Source organism: Saccostrea echinata, unplaced genomic scaffold (assembly GCF_033153115.1).
Source record: "Saccostrea echinata isolate AGI-Se365-2 ecotype Australia unplaced genomic scaffold, CSIRO_AGI_Sech_v1 ptg000013l, whole genome shotgun sequence".
Lineage (NCBI taxonomy): Eukaryota > Metazoa > Mollusca > Bivalvia > Ostreida > Ostreidae > Saccostrea > Saccostrea echinata.
In genome coordinates this window covers 2,613,420-2,635,593 of record NW_026889762.1, presented here as the reverse complement: position 1 = coordinate 2,635,593, position 22,174 = coordinate 2,613,420, and the positions used below count along the sequence as shown (strand labels likewise).

At 35.2% G+C, this 22,174-nt stretch overlaps 2 protein-coding genes across 2 annotated transcripts in view; one reads left to right on the top strand and one right to left on the bottom strand.

Moving 5' to 3' along the window:
- Window positions 1-762: 762 nt before the first annotated feature.
- Window positions 763-22,174, top strand: part of LOC133186241 (DNA polymerase theta-like) — a 33,986-nt gene continuing 12,574 nt past the window's right edge. Inside the window, exons 1-16 of the mRNA XM_061321471.1 lie at window positions 763-783; window positions 2,684-2,795; window positions 2,980-3,414; window positions 3,681-3,818; window positions 4,811-4,965; window positions 6,096-6,252; window positions 7,345-7,477; window positions 7,629-7,969; window positions 11,172-11,315; window positions 12,204-12,416; window positions 15,636-15,778; window positions 17,684-17,858; window positions 19,358-19,521; window positions 20,328-20,527; window positions 20,974-21,098; window positions 21,395-21,638. Of these exons, the coding sequence (XP_061177455.1) occupies window positions 763-783; window positions 2,684-2,795; window positions 2,980-3,414; window positions 3,681-3,818; window positions 4,811-4,965; window positions 6,096-6,252; window positions 7,345-7,477; window positions 7,629-7,969; window positions 11,172-11,315; window positions 12,204-12,416; window positions 15,636-15,778; window positions 17,684-17,858; window positions 19,358-19,521; window positions 20,328-20,527; window positions 20,974-21,098; window positions 21,395-21,638 (2,900 nt within the window). The remainder of the gene's footprint in view (window positions 784-2,683; window positions 2,796-2,979; window positions 3,415-3,680; window positions 3,819-4,810; window positions 4,966-6,095; window positions 6,253-7,344; window positions 7,478-7,628; window positions 7,970-11,171; window positions 11,316-12,203; window positions 12,417-15,635; window positions 15,779-17,683; window positions 17,859-19,357; window positions 19,522-20,327; window positions 20,528-20,973; window positions 21,099-21,394; window positions 21,639-22,174) is intronic.
- LOC133186332 (uncharacterized) lies at window positions 12,838-14,752 on the bottom strand. The gene has a single exon (XM_061321584.1). It carries the CDS (start codon window positions 14,692-14,694, stop codon window positions 13,033-13,035), a length of 1,662 nt encoding a protein of 553 aa, XP_061177568.1. The 5' UTR covers window positions 14,695-14,752; the 3' UTR covers window positions 12,838-13,032.

Genomic DNA, 22,174 nt, shown 5'->3' with positions numbered 1-22,174 from the left:
GTCTTTCAATGTGACTATTTTGTTTATCGGAAGCGTCTGCTTTGACGCTGTTAGGCTTTTTGTTTACTTTTCTGAACATGTGCTATTTATAGTAAGGCAGTCGATCACGATGCCTACAGCCAGGACTTTGCTTTCAGCAAAGCCCGGCTAAAAATGATGAAAATACGTAGTTAGTAACTATCACGATTATCCATCATTTTTCAGAAATGACGGATTTCAGTCTCACCTCTGACTGATTATAGGTTATTGATAGATTATTTTCTACAGACAAATGCATGGTGATCCAGATTAATTGCTCTGTAAACATAGTAAAGTAGGTTAACTGTTTCAATTCAAGTATTATACATGTATTGATCAAATACTGATTCATTGACTGCAAAAAATAAGAACAATACAGAATTTAAACAAACATCAATAAGCCTCCATACCATAGGTATCAATTTACTTTAGCACTTTAAATTTATTAATTACCAGCTCTTAAATAAATGATTATTCGGAACTGGACAAAGGAATGTGTGCAGTACAATGTTGCTATAATTAATTTATTTAATTATGTGAATTAATTGTCTTTGACAGGAGGTTCTCGGTAGGATGTATAACATAACGACTATTAGAAAGAATTCCTCTGGAGATGCAACCAAAGGTCAGAGGTTATGACAAGATTACAGCAACCAAAGGTCAGAGGTTATGACCCTTAAGGTTACAGCTGGAGTCGTACAGGTCACTAGTCTCGTGGATCATTACAGACTCTAACCTATAGTCATGTCAACCAACATCAATACAGTAAGTTCAACATACAAAAGATACTAGAAAATATACCCTGGGGCAGTGTTCGAAATTCAGAATTATTTTGTATGGGTCCAAAGGACCAAAAGACAAAGGGGCTACATGAGTCCTTCCAAGGCATCATAGGCCCCAAAATAATACATCGTACCATCAAATATTTTGGAAAAATAAACTGTTATTGATGATCTGGGTAAGTTCATCGGTTTGTATATGTCACTTAAACTCCAAAGTATTAACAATATAAAACAATAAAACATTAAAAGTTACACAGTCTTACTTGGTCATATTTAAACACCTAAAGAGGTTAAAATGTGTTTATATTACTGTATGCATACTTTTTTTCCACAGGCTCAAATTCCGCGGTATTACAATTTCTGTTATTAAAATCCGTGGATAGAAAATTACACAGGTTTCTTAGGTTGCCACAAAATGTTAATAAAATGTGCTTTAAGTACACTGGGACTTTCCACGGAAAGTTTGTAATTGCATACATATAGGGTAAATTTATACCATGCAGAAAAAATTAAATCACGAAAAGATCTTGATAAATTAACAAGTTTTACCCATCTCAAATCTAATTTTTTTAAAGACACTCATTGGTCAATTTGTTCAATATATCCAATCAAAATGCGGGAAATATAATTAATGTACGCTAACCTGAATTGCAACTTCTAAGGCCTTTACGTTCTGACAAGCGGTGTAAAAAAAAAAACAGCGTGTTTTTTTTCCAAGCTTGCTGGTAAGGTTCAAGAAGATGCGATTGACATTAACTTGTTTCCCGGCAAATCATCGTCGGCCCAAAATAATTTCAGGGACCCATTTAGCCATACTGTACATGAGTCCTTCTGATTGTACATCGGCACATAACTGACGGACCGACGCTAATTTCGAACACTGCCCTGGGGATGTTGGTAATTTTTATTGTATTATTATTTTTTGTATTTTTATTGAAATAAGAATTGATGTGTGACCGTCGCTCGGGGAGGGTAGGGGTCCACCCGGAATAAGTAGTGCACCCTACAACACTTGGTCACGCAGTAACCATAAGACTTGGTTACTGTCCTTGACATAAAACCTTCAAGGATTAAGACATAAGTAGAAATGTCTTTTCCAGTCTTTATTACAGGAATATGTACATTATATATACACATCTAAGACTGGGTCTGCTAGCTGCATGCCCTAACTCAAGCTACATGTAACTCTCTCTATCACTCACTCTGACTAACTGTCCTCTTTCTACTCTCTAAACTACTATTCTTTTCTCAATATATATTTTGTTTTAAAGTAAATCTAGTAATTATTTGATTTACTCAATTTGGCTTTTCAATGAATGAGTAGGTGACATGGACAGGTAGAGTGATAATTGTTGTCACACCTGTCATGCTTTAAGAATAGATAATTAGGCAACTTAATTGACTTGAGAGATTAACTAATTATACTTCAATGGGATGAATAACAATGTGATATTAGCCAAACCATCTGGTAGACCTTAATACTGGATCAATTATTTAACTTTGACATCAACAGATATTGTAACTTAAGGGAAATGAAGTAATATCTTAAATTTACATCAATCACATCAATGCACATAATTATAAAATGCATCAAATTTTATTACTGTGATAACATATTGTTGACAAATGCATTGCGATCAGCTGCTTGTTTACATCTTACTGTGTGGCATAAACAGTTTTAATGCATTCTTATACTTTTATACAGCTGAAATAGAAAATTATTCCATTTTGTGGCATTTTGAAGCGTTGCTTGTTTTGCTTGATGTCACAGAAAATATTTCCTGAATAAATAAGGCTCCACCTCTTTTTTCAAGTTTTAATAGTGCTGTGTGAACATGTTGATGTCTTCTTTTTATATAAACATGTGATTGTCTTGGTTTTAGAATGTAGGATCAGATATTGATGCCTCGTTTTCGTCGTCCTTCTGTACAGAGCTGGATGCACAGATGCTGGTTGCCATGGAGACAATGGAGAGACCTCAAAGGTCACAGAAAGGTCAGCAGAAGTGTTGATTATTGATGTACATTTAGAAATCAGGCAGTTGTCAGTATTTAATATAGACATGAATATAATTGTTTGATGTTATTAATTACAGGTTTTCATGAGAAATTATGCATTACAGAAATGATAACTAACTGCCTTTCAAGTTACATGTGTGTTGCCATGCCTTACTTTTCAGATACTAAGATGACAACTCCTGGTCTGACATCAACACCAGAATGTGTGACACCGTTACCAAGACGACAGTCCCAGCTGATTAAATCCCTCTTCACCCTCCAGAGCCCCTTAAATGACAGCTTCCTCTCCCCCTTCCCATCTCAGACCAAAACCTCCAAAGTAAAGAAGATGGGAGGAAATCTGACCCCTGCTACTGTGAATAGCTCTGTTAGTAGAGGTGTAAAGCCCAGCAGAAAGAAACCAAGGAATGTTTTAAATGAAATTGTCAATGACAAAGAAAATGAAGGTGGAGGGGGTGTAGAGGAAGAGAAGAATGTCATTGACCTTGACATGATAGGTCAGAGGTCAGTGGGAGAAAAAAATGATGGTGATATGAGTACTGGAACACAAGAGCGGATTGCTGAAAATCAAGAGATGATGGAAAATGCTAATACTGGTGAGTTTAATGATTTATTTAGAATTAATTACATTAAATGTAAGCACCAACAACTTAAACAGTACTTACAAACAAGAAAATTTTTAATGAGAATTTGAAAGGCAGAATTTAAAAAAAAAATAATTTTATCAAGTTTTAATACAGTGACACTGAATAACAATGGGTGTCTTTCATGCTTACTGAATGAAGCAAATACAGAATATACATGTATACAATTCAGACATTAAGTACATAGTCCAGTGTGTTGTTTACATTCTTTTGTACAGATGGATGTTTGACAGAAGACAAGCTTTTATTAAGTAACTGGGGTCTGCCTGAGCCTGTATTAAAACAGTACACAGACAAAGGGATCACCTCCATGTTTCCCTGGCAAGCTGAATGTCTGTGTTTACCTGGGGTACTGGGTGAGTGAGATTGTAAGGAAATAGTTACTCAACAGAGTTATCTCTCTTTTTTTATCTGTTATACTGGGTTGTTGACAAATAATTACTCTGCAGAGTTATCTGTCTTTGTTGATTGTTCTGTGTCTAGGGGGAAATAAGGCCTACGGAAAAGGCATGTTAGTTTCTTTTTTCCAAACAGACCTTATTTTTAAAAAAATGTTTTTCAGTGAATATCTGAATTTTAAGTTTTTGTCACTTGAACAGTGTTGAATGAAAATTTCTAATATGAAATAATAGTCATAGATTTGCCTTAAAGCACTTTTTTCCTGTCATCAGTTTTAATTAGATGTTTTATTTAAGAAGTTCAGGGTGAAAATAAGAAATGAGTAAATAAAAATTTTCAACCTACCTTCCCTTATTTTTTTTCAGATTAAAGGTGAAAACAAAAATTTTTTTTCCAGACCTTACCTGGTGTATTCAGCCCCTTCTATCAATCTACAGTTAAATCTCTTTATATCTCTTTGTTTATTTAAACATACACACTGAATGAGCATTATCTTATGTGTACCCAGGGGGAAGTAATCTACTTTATTTAGCCCCTACCTTCTATTACTCTGAGGAGTTGTCTCCCCATTTTGATAAACTGACATTATTCCCTAGGGGTACATATAACCTCTATTACTCTGTAGAGTTATCTCTCTTTGGATATTAACTCTGACATTATTCCAAGGGGAGGTAACCTGGTGTATTGAGCCCCCACTCTTACTCAACAGAGTTATCTTTCTTGATTGTACCATCATTGTTTTGTGTGTACCTACATGTGGGGGGGGGGGTAACCTGGTATACTCAGCCCCCACTGTTATTCTGCAGAGTTATCTATCTTTGTTGTTTGTATCATCATTGTTTTATGTGTATCTAGGGGGAGGTAACTCTGTATACTCAGCCCCCCACTATTCCTCTGCAGAGTTATCTATCTTTGTTATTTGTATCATCATCGTTTTATGTGTATCTAGGGGGAGGTAACCTGGTATACTCAGCCCCCACTAGTGCTGGTAAAACAATGGTGGCTGAGCTCCTGGTCCTGAAGAGAGTCCTAGAGACAAAGAAGAAGGCCATCTTTATCCTACCTTTTGTGTCTGTGGCCAGAGAGAAGATGTTCTATTTACAGGTACGCTGTTCCTGACATTCTATTTACAGGAACACTGTTAATAACATTCTATTTACAGGTATGCTGTTAATAACATTATTTTTACAGGTAGGTTATTTACAAAATCATCCTTATAAAGTAAGCTGTACTAAATATTGTATATACAGGTAGCTATGTAATCCTATATATATTTTCTGCTTTACATGTGGACTTAATATTGCAAAATGATTCATAGACAATTCATATTTATATGGAAGCATCCTCAGGTAGTGTAGATTCAAGTTTGTTCAAATCATGACCCCGGAAGTAAGGTGGGTCCACAATGGATGAACAAAATTAACAGAGGAATATATAGGAAAAAAAATCTTTTTCTTAAGAATAGAAAAGCCATGATTAGTCATATTGATATGGAGGCATCCTTGGGTAGTGTAGAATGAAATTTCTTCAAATGAGGGCTTCCAAGGGTAGGGTGGGGCCACAATGGGGGATCAAAGTTTTTCATAAGAGTATATAGAAAAAAACTTTAAAAATCCTCTTCTTAAGAACAGTAAAGCCATGATTGGTCATATTTATATGGAAGCATCCTCAAGTAGTGTAGATTCAAGTTTGTTCAAATCATGGGGCCACAATGGGTGATCAAAATTTACAGAGGAATATATGGGAAAATATCTTTAAAAATCTTTTTCTTAAGAACAACAAAACCATGATTGGTCATATTCATATGGAAGCATCCTTAGGTAGTGTAGATTCAAGTTTGTTTAAGTCATGACCCCCCCCCCCCCCCCCCCCCCCACGGGGATAGGATGGGGCCACAATGGGGGATCAAAGTTTTTCATAAGAGTATATAGAAAAAAACTTTAAAAATCTTAAACCCCCCATCCCCCATAAACTTTTCAATACTGAACTGATTTTTGCTTTTTTTTTTCTAGCCAATGTGCTTAGGTGAGCGATGTGGCCCATGGGTCTCTTGTTACATTTACATAATTATCATTTATTTCAACAAGATGAAAATAAAAGTTAGTTTATATTTTATTAATTCCTTGTAGTTGTATATATTTTGGAATTTACAGTAATTGCTATGTATGTTTATGTAGGTCTCTATCCTTAAAATTCTCTACCCAGTCTGAAATCATTTTAGTTTTTGATTACAGCAACTGTTCCAGGATGTGGGTGTGGTTGTGAGTGGGTATATGGGGAGTTACTCCCCTCCAGGAGGGTTCAGTCAGGTGGACATAGCGGTGTGTACCATAGAGAAGGGAAACGGACTGATAAACAGACTGATGGAAGAAAACAACATCAACAAGCTAGGTCTGTTATCATGTAATACAGCATCAACAAGCTAGGTCTGTTGTCATGTAATACAGCATCAACAAGCTAGGTCTGTTGTCATGTAAAACAACATGAACAAGCTAGGTCTTTTGTCATGTAAAACAGCATCAACAAGCTAGGTGTGTTGTCATGTAACACAACATCAAAAAGCTAGGTCTGTTGTCATGTAAAACAGCATCAACAAGCTAGGTCTGTTGTCATGTAATACAACATCAACAAGCTAGGTCTGTTGTCATGTAAAATCATCAACAAGTTAGGTCTGTTGTCAGGTAAAACAACATCAACAAGCTAGGTCTGATGTCATGTAATACAGCATCAACAAGTTAGGTCTGTTGTCATGTTAAACAACATGAACAAGCTAGGCCTGTTGTTATGTAAAACAGCATCAACAAGCTAGGTCTGTTGTCATGTAAAACAACATCAACAAGCTAGGTCTGATGTCATGTAAAACAACATCAACAAGCTAGGTCTGTTGTCATGTAAAACAACATCAACAAGCTAGGTCTGTTGTCATGTAATACAACATTAACAAGCTGTCTGTTGTCATGTAAAACATCATCAACAAGCTAGGTGTGTTGTCATAAAAGTTATGAAGACAAAATAACCTTGATTCATTTGATAAAGACAGTGTAACATGTCATACTAGTTCAAAATGTGATAAAAAGAATCTCCCATCTCTTATGGTTAGATATAACTTTTATCCAACCTGTGTCATCACCAAGGCTCAGGAATAAAAAAACTCACAACTTGTTGGATAAAAACCATATCCATCCATAGACCATGGGATGTTCTTAGTAGTTATATTCATAAATAAATACAGGAAAACCTCATTATCTTAAATGTGATGGGACTGAGAAAAAAACTTCAAGGTTTGTGAGGATTCAAGATATTGAGGGTAAAATGCTGAGGTAATGATAAGTGGTTTGGACTTCCAAATAACTTTGACACATCTCTGGTATTTGAGATATCAGTGTTTGAGATACCGAAAGTTCAACTTGATATGTTAATTAATCACTACATCTAGAATCAAAATTGTTTAGTGTAAACAAACTTTTCTCACCTGTCCAACAGGTATTATAGTGGTGGACGAGTTACACATTGTAGGAGACCAACACAGGGGCTACCTACTAGAGCTGATGCTTACCAAGATTCGATTCCTCAGTAAGAAAAAGCAGACAAAAACAACTGACACTGAGGATTCTGGGTAATGAACCGTGACTTTTTCTTTGTCAATTGTATACTATATGGCAGAAATGGAGTACTTATAAATTAACTTATTAAATGACACTTTTTTCAGTTTCAGTTTGTTTCAGATTTTAAATGCATTCCCTTTGAAGTTTTCTTTCTCTTTTAAGCTGTGCAGAAGGAGTCCAGATTGTAGGTATGAGTGCCACACTGCCCAACCTTGACCTTCTGGCTCACTGGCTGGACGCCACACTCTACCGCACAGACTACCGACCCGTTCCTCTCACGGAGTGTGTCAAACTGGGGACAGACATCTTTGATTCAAGTCTACAGAAAATCAGAGAGGTGGATCTAAGGGTGGTGTGTAAGGGGGATACTGATCACGTAATTCCGCTGTGCTTAGAAACATTGGCTGGGGGACATTCTGTGCTTATTTTCTGTCCAACAAAGAACTGGTGTGAGAAATTGGCAGAGACGATTGCCAGGGAGTTCTATGGCATTCTGAAGAAAGGTAAGGATTAGGGGAAAAGCATGTTTTCTTAATTTAATGTTGTTATGCACCCCTTTGAAAAAAGGAGGGCATATTGCTTTGCTGCTGTCTGTCAGTCGGTCTGTCTGTCCTCCAACAGTTTCTGTTCATTTTCTTCCCAGAGGTTGCACATACTGAAATGAAATTTGGTTGACAGAGTTTTTCCTCTTTGACTTATGAAAATTCCAATGTTCATTTTCTTTGCAGAGGTTGCGCATACTGAAATGAAATTTGGTATAGAGATTTATCATAAAAATATCTAGGTCAAGTTCTGTTTTGGGTATGATCAAGCAATTTTTGACAGAGTTATGCTCCTTGGACTTAGAAAAAAAATCCAATTATTTGGGGGGGGGGGGGGGATAAGTGTTTCACAAACATTTCTTGTTTGTTTGAGGGAAGGTATAGGTTTTTATATGGTTCGTAATGATTTATACCTGTTCTTATTGAAAATACATTAAAATTTTATTATAAGAAAGTCACTGGGATTGTGTTTCCTTATAACCAGGATTCTTTATATTCATATGAAACATTGTGAGAAGTCTTCTACTGGAAAATATAAGTAACATTGTGAGAAGTCTTCTACTGGAAAATATAAGTAACATTGTGAGAAGTCTTTTACTGGAAAATATAAGTAACATTATGAAAAGTCTTTTACTGGAAAATATAAGTAACACTGTGAGAAGTCTTCTACTGGAAAATATAAGTAACATTGTGAGAAGTCTTTTACTGGAAAATATAAGTAACATTGTGAAAAGTCTTTTACTGGAAAATATAAGTAACATTGTGAGAAGTCTTCTACTGGAAAATATAAGTAACATTGTGAAAAGTCTTCTACTGGAAAATATAAGTAACATTGTGAAAAGTCTTCTACTGCAAAATATAAGTTACATTGTGAGAAGTCTTTTACTGGAAAATATAGGTTACATTGTGAAAAGTCTTTTACTGGAAAATATAAGTAACATTGTGAGAATTCTTTTACTGGAAAATATAAGTAACATTGTGAGAAGTCTTTTACTGGAAAATATAAGTAACATTGTGAAAAGTCTTTTACTGGAAAATATAAGTAACATTGTGAGAAGTCTTCTACTGGAAAATATAAGTAACATTGTGAGAAGTCTTCTACTGGAAAATATAAGTAACATTGTGAGAAGTCTTCTACTGCAAAATATTGTGAGAAGTCTTTTACTGGAAAATATAAGTAACATTGTGAGAAGTCTTCTACTTGAAAATATAAGTAACATTGTGAGAAGTCTTTTACTTGAAAATATAAGTAACATTGTGAGAAGTCTTCTACTGGAAAATATAAGTAACATTGTGAAAAGTCTTCTACTGAAAATGTGAAAAGTCTTCTACTGGATCTTATAACCAAGATTTCCTTATAAGCAGTTATTTATAACCAGGTTTTACTGTATAGGAATCTTTGGGTTAAAAAGAACAGAACAATCCTCTCATTAAGAACTCTATTTTTAGCTCTACTGGTCAGAGACCAGAAGAGCTTATGCGATAGTAATGTGTCCGTCGTCCGTCCGTCTGTCTGTCTGTCTGTCTGTCTGTCCGTTCGTCTGTAAACAATTTTTCAAAATGCTACTCCTCCTACAGTTTTGGTCTGATTTCAGTATAACTTGGCACACAAGTAGACTACACTAAGATACATAATTCTGTGTATCGGTTTTTGATTTCAATGAACAGTGTTGCCATGTTACTAAAAATAGAAATTTCTGTGAAAAACATTCAAAATGCTACTCCTCTTACAGTTTTGGTCTGATTTCAATATAACTTGGCACACAAGTAGACTCCACTAAGATGCGTAATTCTGTATATCGGTTTTTGATTTCGATGAACGGTGTTGCCATGGTTACTAAAAATACAAATTTCTGTGAAAAACATTCAAAATGCTACACCTCCTACAGTTTTGGTCTGATTTCAATATAACTTGGCACACAAGTAGACTACACTAAGATACATAATTTAGTGCATGGGTTTTTGATTTCGATGAACGGTGTTGCCTTGGTTACTAAAAATACAAATTTCTGTGAAATTCTTTTAAAATGCTTCTTCTCCTACAGTTTTGGTCTGATTTCAATATAACTTGGCACAAAAGTAGACTAAACTATGATACATAATTTAGTGCATGGGTTTTTGATTTCGATGAACGGTGTTGCCATGGTTACTAAAAATACAAATTTCTGTGAAATTCTTTTAAAATGCTTCTTCTCCTACAGTTTTGGTCTGATTTCAATATAACTTGGCACAAAAGTAGACTACATTAAGATACATAATTTAGTGCATGGGTTTTTGATTTCGATGAACGGTGTTGCCATGGTTACTAAAAATACAAATTTCTGTGAAATTCCTTTAAAACGCTACTCCTCTTACAGTTTTGGTATGATTTTAATATATCTTGACACACAAGTAGACAGTACGATGATACATAATTTAGTGCATGGGTTTTTGATTTCGATGAACGGTGTTGCCATGGTTACTAAAAATAGAAATTTCTGTGAAATTACTTTAAAATGCTACTCCTCCTACAGTTTTAGTCTGCTTTTAATATAATTTGGCATACAAGAGCACTAATATACTAAGATACATAATTTAATGCATTGGTTTTTGATTTTGATGAACGGTGTTGCCATGGTTACTAAAAATAGAAATTTCTGTGAAATTCTTTTAAAACGCTACTCCTCCTACAGTTTTGGTCTGATTTCAATCTAATTTGGCACACAATTAGAATACACTATGATACATAATATGTATATCAGTTTTTGATTTCAGTGAATGGTGTTGTCATGGTTACTAAAAATATAAATTTCTGTGAAATACTTTCAAAACGCTACTCCTTCAACGATTTTCATTTGATTTCAATATAACTTAGCACAGAAGGAGACTACATTAAGATACATAATTCAATTTGCATGTTGCAAAGTTTCAAATTCAAGTGCTACTTTTCCTTTGTTATACGTACAGACCAGTAGAGCTACAGTCTCATCAGAGACTTCTGGTTATTAATTCTATCTTCCCTATGGTTTAAGTTCCTCCCATATATAAGTTTAACACCCCCTATAATTTTATTTATCATTGTTCTGCAAAAAATAACCATGTGATGATAGGTTGATTTGACCAGAGGTACCATCAATATGTTATCAGAGTTAAAAGTTTGATAAATTCTGTTTTACTTCGTCAGGTCCTGAGACAGATTGTTTGCCACCTTTACCCCTGAACAGATCCTCCCTGATGGAGGTCGTAGAACAACTGAGGAGAACTCCAGTGGGGTTAGATTCTACCCTGGGGAAGACAGTGCCATATGGGGTGGCATATCACCATGCAGGTATTATGATTGTCATTTGTTGCATATTTGTGGTGTCAGAATGCATCCATCAAGAGTTTCAAAAAGGTTACTAAAATTTTTAAGAATTTTGGTTTTTATTGTATTTGATCTTCATTATATATGGAAGCTGGTAGGTGCATGATAGAAAATATTTTATCTAACGTCCGCCAAATAATTATCTGGCGGCCCCCACATAAATAACTGGCAGCCACCAGATAAAAAGATCTGGCGGCCACTAGAAAATTATTTGGCGGCCGCCAGATAAAATATTTTTTCTACCTGGCACCTACCTACTTCCTTAACAGGCCTCTATGTGACCTCTAAAATTTAGGCGCCAACGGGCTCCTTATCCAAAAAATTTAGTCATCAATGCAAATTTTTTGTCGCCAGGCAAATTTTTCTTAGGCGCCAATTTAAAAACTGATATTAGTCAACATATAGAGACATGTCCATTGCTAACTTTTAAACTTCTTTTCTGCTCTTTATAAAAAAATATTTAAAAATGTTTATAGTTCAGTAATTTGATGATCACCAAGTCAATTTGAAATGGTCGCCAATTTAGCGACTTATAGAAAAATTTTAGGCGCCAATCATAATTTTTAGACACCATGGTGACTAAATTAGTCCCCAATTAGAGCCCTGTGTAATTATACAATTAAACAATTAAACATGCAAATAATATTTAATATGTGATAAGAAGGTCTTTGTGTGTTTACATGAAAATACATTCCTCAAAAAACCTGATTTACAGTGTTTCCTGTTCCAGGGGCCTGTACTATTATACTACTCAAAAAGTGTACCAGTATAAGTATTTTGATAAAGATTTTACTGTTAAATCATTATATTCCAGATCCATCATTGACAGATATTTCTGACTTCATCTTGCAGGTTTGACCTTTGATGAGAGAGATACTTTAGAGGGCGCCTTCAGACAGGGATCAGTTAAGGTCCTCATTGCTACGTCCACCCTGTCCTCAGGGGTCAATCTTCCTGCCAGGCGTGTTATCATCAGAACCCCAATCTTCCATGGCAAAACCATAGACTTCCTGACTTACAAGCAGATGATTGGTCGAGCTGGAAGAAAGGGTGTTGATACTGAGGGTCAGTGAATTTACTAGTATTACATAATCTTTTTAAAATTTCGACCGCTCCAGAACAACTCGGCCAATTTTAAGTTAACCAAACTTACCCCATAGCATCCTTATTTGATGGAGATTAATTTTTGTTTAAAGGAAGATGATGGAAAAATGATAAAAATCAAGTGTGATGCTTTAGAATTCTTCTAAAGAAAATCTGTCTACACACTTGAACATCCAACTCACTTTAATTTCATATTAAATTTAATACATTGTCTAAACAGCCAACTCATATAATCTTATTTTTCTTTAGAGTTTTGAAATTGACAAAGGTTATACATGCCATTGTATCATGTTCAACTGAAATTGGAAGTCATCGCCGCCAGTATATTACACTTTGTCAAATTTTAATTCTCTGACAGATCAAGACACATGGAGGCCCTATATATTATTATACAGAGTATAAATTTACTGTAAAAATAATTACATGTATAGTAAAACAACACAGTTTATTCCATTACACAATGTATTTCCAATGAAAATGTTTTACAAAATGTTTATGTCATGATCACTTCACTTGGTGATGGTTAAAACAAACATGGATATACTATTCACTTCACTGTGTGGTTATGGTGGATATTTTACATGTATTTGATTTTCTTCACTCTACCCCTGAGACGCTCAGTCACAAAGAGGTTGTCTCTGGTGTCTACACATAAACCAAATGGATAGTATAGATCACAGTTATCAATGTAACGGAGGAACTGTCCATCCTGATCTAGGATGTGGATACAGTAGTTGTTACAGTCTGCTGTCAGGATCTGACTCTGGCTGTCTGTTGTGATGCCGGCTGGAACAAATGATCTCTTGTTAGTAGAGGGAGGACCAGTGTATCTAAATCGGAGTCTTCCTGCCTGATTAACTACCACTACTGCTTTGGCTCCATGGTCAGCCACACAGATATCCAGGTTCCTGTTCTCACTGATGTATTTAAGGCCTTCAGATGAATACAGAGGTTTACCTTCACTGTCAAACTGAATGGTTTGTTTCTCTGTGGAGCCAGAGTAACGGACAACTTTCAATTGTTTATCATCATCACTGACCATGATAACAAGGAGGTCACCAGAGGAGGTACTACAGACATAGTAAGGTTTCCACCCCTGTAGTCTGATCACTTCCTGTATCTGTTTATTCTTCACTATGTTTACAGTTCTTGTATCAGGGTCAGTATAAACTAGATCTCCAATCCTTGTTACTGTTATGTCACATGACCAGTTCCCTGACTTGGTTTGGATTGACTTCAGTAGTTTGCCCTGGAGGTTGTAGAGTTTCATGATTTTGTCTAATCCACATGTCCAGATTTCTTCATCACTGAGACAGGTAACACTGTATATAGTATACCCAGTGTGTATGGTGGTGATGAGCTCTGGTTCATCAAGCAGTGGTTTTACTGGTGAACAGGATACAGCTTCTGGTGTCTTCATTGTGTAGCCATGTTCATCTGTCGTAATGGATAATGCTGACAGAGAACCAAACATTTGATGGAGCTGTTCTGTGTTGATCTGATGAGGAGAGAAACTTGGTAATGTAACATTGACTTTAGGAGGTAAATTTCTGAATTCAGCATTCCTGGATTTGTATGCAGAGGTTAGGGAGACATCATTGGAGTCTAGTATTTTCTTCAGATCAAGTATGCTATGTTTTACATCAGAAGTAATCTGTTTAATATCTATTTCCTGTTTATTTAAAGCAGCCAGGTGTTTAGTTTTCATCTCATCAATTTCAGATTTCTGTTTGTTGACAATGATGTCAATTTCTCTGTGCCAGTCTTCTCCTTGTTTGGTGACAGCTGTTGTCAGTTTCTTGTAATGTTTTTCCAAGTTAACTTTTTCAGATTTTAAATCTAATGTAATTTCTTCATATGTTGGATAAATTCTTTCTTCTAGTTCTTTCAAGTCTTTCTCTAAGTCTTTTGTTTTAGAAGTTAGTTTTTGCAGAGCATCAGATAAATCATGTCCTTTATGTTTCCCAGAGGAGATGCAGGTAGAACAGACAGGAATGTCACATTTCTCACAGTAAAGTTCACAATGTTTCTGGATGTGATTTGGACATTTTGGGTAGTTAGGAGTAGAAGTTCTGTGTTTGTATGGTACAACATTGTGTCTTTTGGATGAATCAGAGAGATGTTTTCCGACACAGACAATACAAAGGTTTACATGACAAAGTTCACAATGGCTCTGTAATGCAGCTGTTTGACACAGGTCACAGAGGAGGATGTCTTGGGCACTATAACGGGGGTCCATTATAGTTGTCTCTGTCACATGATGAAGGGGATACTGTAATATTGTGTATTAGTTATTATACTTTATAAAGAGAGTATGAAGGACACAGATATTTCAATAAGCTCAAAATAGAAAAGGGAAAAATTTGTTCAATTTATTGAAAGGAAGAGATACATGATTACAAACAGAAAACACTCAGCACTTCAAGACATTTATAAATTATCAGAAATATTATAAGAATGAACATCATATCAATCTTTAAACTTTAAAGAGAAAAAAGTTATTGAATAACACGTCAAGTCCAAGAAGCATGAAATCGTTATTATAATATCTCACCTGTCATTTCAATATGGCTTCCTAGGTAGTGTATAGAGACTAACAATCAACTTCCTGGTATTGGTTCTAGATTTTGACCTAATTTCAGGTCACATGATTTAAATACCCTGTATACCTGCATTTATTGAAGGTTTTGATATCAGCTCGACATAGTTACCTTCTAAATGTAATAAACAATAGTTTTAATTTTAAGTTATGATATCCTAATCTAGCTATTTTTATAGTTTAGTAGGAATAGGAAATTGAGATTTTCTTAAATGCAATCAATTTTACTGTTATCTTCATGACAAACAGAAATAGGAAATTGAGATTTTACTTAATGCAAGAATTTCAATTGTGTACAAATATTTCATGTGATTACCTACATACACACTACAATTTCAACTGAAAAAAATTAAATCTTTTCACATATTTCTCATTTTTAATTTTCAGGAATGTTGTCTCTGAAACAATCAATTTTCACAGCTTATGATTTATTTTCAAATCTTTAAAATCTTATGTTTATGTGATGTTAGGCTAAGCTTAAGTGATTTTAATTCTAGGTACCATCATATATTCTATATAACGTGTTTGTTGAAGGAAAAAATTAATCCTGATAATAAGTGATTTATTAATTATATTTGTAGGTGAGAGTATCCTGATCTGTAAGCCTAGTGAGAGAAGTAAAGCCGTGACCTTAGTACAGTCTGAACTGCCACCTGTCAGGAGTTGTCTGATCAAAAACCAAGGGGAACAACTCAGTTCTAGCATGAAAAGAGCCATACTAGAGGTTTGTTATGTAATCTACCATCAATTCTAGGTTGAACAGTTTTAAGAAATTAATTTTTTTTTTATATGCTGTCTTTTGAAGGGCCTTATTATCATGATTATGGTATATGTGTTTTCACATCAATCTGTCCAGTGGAGAGTCTGTTGCCTTGTTTTGTCCAACTCATATCTTTTATACTGTAAGGTCCAGGACCGTCAATCAATGTCAGTTGATACATCCTAAAAAAAGGGGGGGGATTCACAATTTAATACATAGTTCATAATGAGGTCAGTCATTTGGCTATATATGGTTAAAATGAGGTTTCAATCACATTTTGAAAATTGTTAAGGTCTAGAAACATCAAACCTTCTCAGTGGTGAGTCGATACATCTGGGTAGTAAGGTGATTAGATATGGATCACGGAATTCCAGATGGCTGAATCATGTAACATAGTGGTTCACTTTAATATTAAGAGTTATTATATCCCCCCTTCCCCCTCCAAAGGAGAGGGGGTATACTGTTTTACCCTTGTGTGTCTGTCTGTCTAGCTGCATGTATGTGTGTCTGTCCATAACAAATTGTCGTCGCAGTTTTCTCAGCAACTACTCATTGCAGATTCATGAAATTTTAGCACACTCTTTGTGTAGGATCCTGTATGGTGGGATTCATGAGAGCGTATATTTACATAAGAGCGGGGATATTACTATTGAGTATTGGCTCAAAGACTTCTTCTTGTCTCTGTAATTTTCCAAACTCCAGATTTTATTAGGGGGAGTGGGTTGTTAGGGTCCATTAATGGGGGGGGGGGCTTTAGTAAAAATTTACCTTCAGAAAAAAACAGTACAACCCCAACCCTTACCCCCACCTCCACCCCTGATTCTATGTGTCTCAATGTTTTGTTCACTTGATTGGAAGTAGGGTGCAAGTTAAATAACTTTTCAAAATTATTTGTTTGAATTTGGAAAAAAAATAATTCCTTAAGGAATTACGTTCACCTGGAAGGTCACTTGCAGGTAAACATACCTAGTATTTTTATCTCACTTGAGCTAAAAGCTCAAGTGAGCTTTTCTGATCACCTGGCGTCCATCTGTCTGTCTAGCTGTCTGTCAGTCTGTAAACTTTTCACATTTTCAACTTCTTCTCAAGAACCACTGGGCCAATTTTAACCAAAGTTGATACAAAGAATCCCTGGGTGAAGGGGATTCTAAATTGTTAAAATGAAGTGTCAGGCCCCCTTCCAAGGGGAGATAATCAAGAAAAGGCAAAATTAGGATGGAGTAATTAAAATTTCTTCTTCTCAAGAACCACTTAACCATAAAAGCTGAAACTAATGCAGAAGCATCCTGAGGTAGTGTAGATTCTAAATTGTTCAAATCTTGACCCCCGAGGATAGGGTTGAACCACAATAGAGAATCAAAATTTTACATCGAAATACATGTATATAGGAAAAATCTTTAAAAATCTTGCTTTTCAAGAACTACTGGGCCAGGAAAACTGAAACTTTTTCAGAAGCATTCTGAGGTAGTGAAGATTCTTAATTGTTTAAATCATGGCCCCTGGGGATAGGGTGGGGCCATAATAGGGAATAAAAGTTTTACATTGAAATATATAGGAAAAATCTTTAAAAATCTTCTCAAAAACCACTAGACCAGAAAAGGTGAAAGTTATGTAGATGTTTCCTGAAAGAGTGTAGATTCTAAATTGTTCAAATCATGACCCCTGGGGGGTAGGGTGGGGCCACAATAAGTAATAGAAGGGGGAAAATCTGGTGAAGAATAGCAGGTCCAAAGTTATTCAGGTGAGTGTTGTCGTCCATGGCCTCGTTTCTCTCAGCCAATCAGAGAGCTAGGAATTATTAAAAATTATTAAATCACAAAAAAAATAAATTATATTTCTGTATTATACATTATTTTGTGTGTTATACAGATTGTTGTCAGTGGTGTGGCGGTGTCGGTGTCAGATGTGGCGGCTTATGCCTCCTGTACTATGTTAGCAGCGTCCCTGGAGTCCAACTCTGACCAGACACAGGACATGATTGCTGCTTGTATACAGTTCCTTCAGGATAATGAGTTTGTGTCTCTTCAGAAATCTCATACAGAAGGTAAGGCATAGCAAAGTTATTCTCTTCATCAGACAACAAACATCTTGCTCCTCAAACATTTTAGTTAGTGCTTTTAAATGTGAAGCTGTTTTTCCTTTTCTTATTCTTATTTCTCTTGATTTATGAAAAGTCTTACTTTTACTAGTCCATTAAAATATGATTGAATGATTCCATCTCTTTGATTAGCTGAAATATGATAAAACATGTTTTTCTGAGTCAATTAATACCCATCAAAGTCAATATTCACCTTACTTTATTAACTGGGTAAATATTGTACTCCTTGGGTAGTCTAATTAGTATATTGACCTGTTAGAAGCAGTCATTGTTTAGAAGTAACTGGAATTTCATCCATGGGCGATTCATTAATAAAAGCAAGATTTTGTGGCTATATCTGTTTGTGTCATCTGCAGAGCAGAGCGGCACTAAGGGATCACTTTACCCGGCTTCTGTCTGTCTGTCCATCTGTCACACCCTATATTTCAAGAACTGTAACAGGTATGGATTTGATTTTTTGCACATATAATGCTTGGCACCATAGCTTTTGTAAATTACCATGACCTTTGACCTTGACCTTTGACCTACTTTTAAAAATATTTTATAGTACCAATATACAGCATATTTTTGACATTTATTCCTTAAATATATGCTATTTAGCATGTGCACTGTTTGTCATATGAGACAATATGAAAAATACCAGCATTACAATCCACTTGACCTAGTCTTTTGACCTACTTTGCAAAAAATATCTCGGGCAGTTTAATTAAACTTGTGACATTTGAAACAGTGTTTAGATATTAGCATTTATAAAATTAATGTTCATGAGCTCATGATAGTGTACTTTGAAACTGTATGATATTCAGTTACCAGACAAACTTATATTTAAATCAGTGAAAATACATCAGGATTGGTATTCCACAATGTAGACTGAGAATTGCAGTAAAGATAGACTGAAATCTCTTTTGAATGATTATTGGAAACACGTGTAGCTCATGAAAAAGTACTTTGAAACTGTATGCTATTCAGTTACCACACAAACTTAGTATATTTAAATACCATAAAAATGCATTGGGATCGGTATTCAACAATGGATTGTGTAGACTGACAATTGCAGTAAAGACAGACTGTAAGCTCTTTTGGAGGATTATTGGAAACATGTATTAATAAAATTACAAATAGTTATTTCTAATAATTTGAATTTAATTGTTCATTTTAGGATTTTGGTACCTTTTTTTTTTTTTTGGATTGTCCGATTCTATCACAGTCTAATTATACTATCCATGGATGACATTTTTTCTTTGCAGGAAATGCATGAAATATCAGTCTATCATGCTTATAGTATATAAAAAGCTGACCACTCTAAGATTTATTTACACCTTTAATGAAGCTACAAAGCAAGCGACATATGAGTTCCTTGGAACACTCTTAGTTTATATTAGGTGATCCTTGTAATTGCTTTGTTTAATAGCTGTTTATCACTTCTGATAAATCGTTTGTTATAGATGGTACGACCGTGACAACGGAGGAACAGTTTGTTCCCACTCAGCTCGGTGCAGCTGTACTAGCTTCAAGTCTGTCTCCAGATGAGGGTCTAACTGTGTTTGCTGAACTACAGAAAGCTCGACAGTGTTTTGTTCTGGAGAATGAACTCCATATTGTCTATCTAGTGAGTAATGTGTGAGATAGTGTTTTGTTCTCGAGAATGAACTACATATAGTCTATCTAGTGAGTAATATGTGTCAGGTAGTGTTTCGTTCTGGAGAATGAACTACATATAGTCTATCTAGTGAGTAATGTGTTAGACAATGTTTTGTTCTCGAGAATGAACTACATATACTCTATCTAGTGAGTAATGTGTGAGATAGTGTTTTCTTCTAGAGAATGAACTACATATAGTCTATCTAGTGAGTAATGTGTCAGGTAGTGTTTTGTTCTGGAGAATGAACTCCATATAGTCTATCTAGTAAGTTATGTTTGATAGTCACTCAGTGTTTGTCATGGGAGAAAACTTTTTTGAACAGAACAGACTTTTCTTATCAATTTACTTATGGGCCATTCCCTCAATTCCAGATTTAGCCTGTAACTTTATAGCAGGTCATAAATATGAATTATATTGGTAATGAAAGGAAGTATGAATAAAGGGATTATCAGTTTTGAAAAATCCCATTTTTTATGAAAGTAATTCAATTGATGTAAATGCCATTAAAATGTCCAGCAAATACGCACAGTACAACTCTGTTATAAAGAATTCATGAAGTTTTAAGGAAACTTTTATAAATCTTCTAGAAATATTTTCAATATACATAATTATATATATTCTAATATGGATACAAAGAATCTCTTATAAAGAAGCAGAAGTTGAAGTCCCAGTGCCTTCCTTGTAGCCAAGTTTTACTGAAACTTCATATTATTAGTATTATATAGGTGTCTGGTCTTCCAGAAGCTTTTTAAACCTATGTTCCAATGTTGTAGGTGACTCCCATTTACTCCCTAGACTTGGGGGCTAACATGGACTGGTACAAGTTTTATTGCTTGTGGGACAAACTTTCCCCGGACAAGAAGAGAGTGGCCCAACTGGTAGGGGTCAGCGAGGCATTCCTCACCAGGGCCATCCAGGGGAGGATACCAACTAAAACAGAGAACCAGATAAGAAGTTTGGCCATACACAAGAGGTCAGTTTGTATAAGACACTCAAATTTATTACTCAGTAATTTAATATACTATTAAACCCACTAACAATGAACTCTGATATAATGAATACTTGGTTATAAGAAAGGTATGTCTTTTTTCCATCCCTAATATAACACTCTCTAGTAAGAATTTGAAGAAATATGATAAATAGAAACCAGAAGTTCATGTTCCAATAACATTTTTATAAGCAAGTTTTGCTGTACATGTATTAATAACCTTCTCAGAGAACACAACTGGGGTAACTTATTGTCTAGAGATGCAGTATGTAGTACATATACACACAGAATTTTAACATGGACTTATCTATGTGCATAATGTTTCACCTACTGAAAGAGAACTGTTCATAGTTGAAGGGTACCATTTATACATGTAGTTTGTGCATGAATAGAACAAAGAAATTTAACAGGATTTTATTTGTGTGTACTAGGTTTTACACCTGCCTGATACTGAGTGACCTTGTACAGGAAGTTCCCCTGGGTGAGGTCTGTCATCGCTACAGCTGTAACAAAGGTCAGCTCCAGTCCCTTCAGCAGACAGCTGCCACTTTTGCAGGTACAGAAAGATATAGGTTCTGATATAAATGGTCTTGCACTAATCTCTGGCGTTTTTCACCTATATTTTAAAAGCAACCTTTTCATCTATTTCTGGAAGCATATTTCATTGAAATCTTAAAATGGCATGTATTAGGAAAATATTGTTAAGTTTGTGACAACAGGATAATTCTTTTTTTAAGAAATTGCCTCTTTAGTTTATGCTGTGATTTTAGATTATGAAACCCACCCAAATCAAAAATTAAATTCGTTATTAAATTACGTGTATTTATGATTTGAAAATTGTTTCTGCTGTAGGAATGGTGACAGTGTTTTGTGGCAGGCTGGGTTGGTATAACTTAGAGTTGATCCTTGGTCAGTTCCAGCATCGCTTGACCTTTGGAATCCAGAGAGAGCTATGTGACCTTGTCAGACTGACCTTGCTGAATGGACAGCGGGCCAGAGTCCTGTATGATGGTGGGTTCCACACTGTGGCAGCTCTAGCTAATGCCTGTGTCACTGATGTAGAACAAATCTTCAAGAAATCTTCACCCTTTCAAAGGTAGACACAGAATTATTTATCAGTAATCATACTTCTGAATTAGTTATCCCCCATGTATAATTGTTACAAAGTTGGAGTGGATGGGTTATAACGTAAGTTATAATTTACACCGTGATTGATGTGCTCTTTTGTGAGGGGATGCTCTGCTTTGGGGTGCCTTTGTTTTATCTTTAACACTGTTATAACAAATAGAAATAAAGTTTGGAGGATCAAAGAAATTAGCTTAGTTTTCTAGCTTTACTTAGCCAAAGGTTGGAGTTGTTTCTGATTTTATCCATTGTTTTCTTTGTTGATGTCAATGATAACATTTGCATCTTCATCTCCAGAATTACTTGACCATTTTCAATCAAACTTGGTGCAAAGTATGTTTCAATGAAAAAAAAAAAATCAAGTTTGCAGAAAGTAAGGGCAATGTGCATGCAGCCCCCTTCAATGGGAGATAATTATTGGATGGATAAAGAATTATTATCTTTAATTTTTTTTTTCAAGAAAAGGAGGTCCACAATAAGTCATTGATGTGCAAGCATTTCTTATTA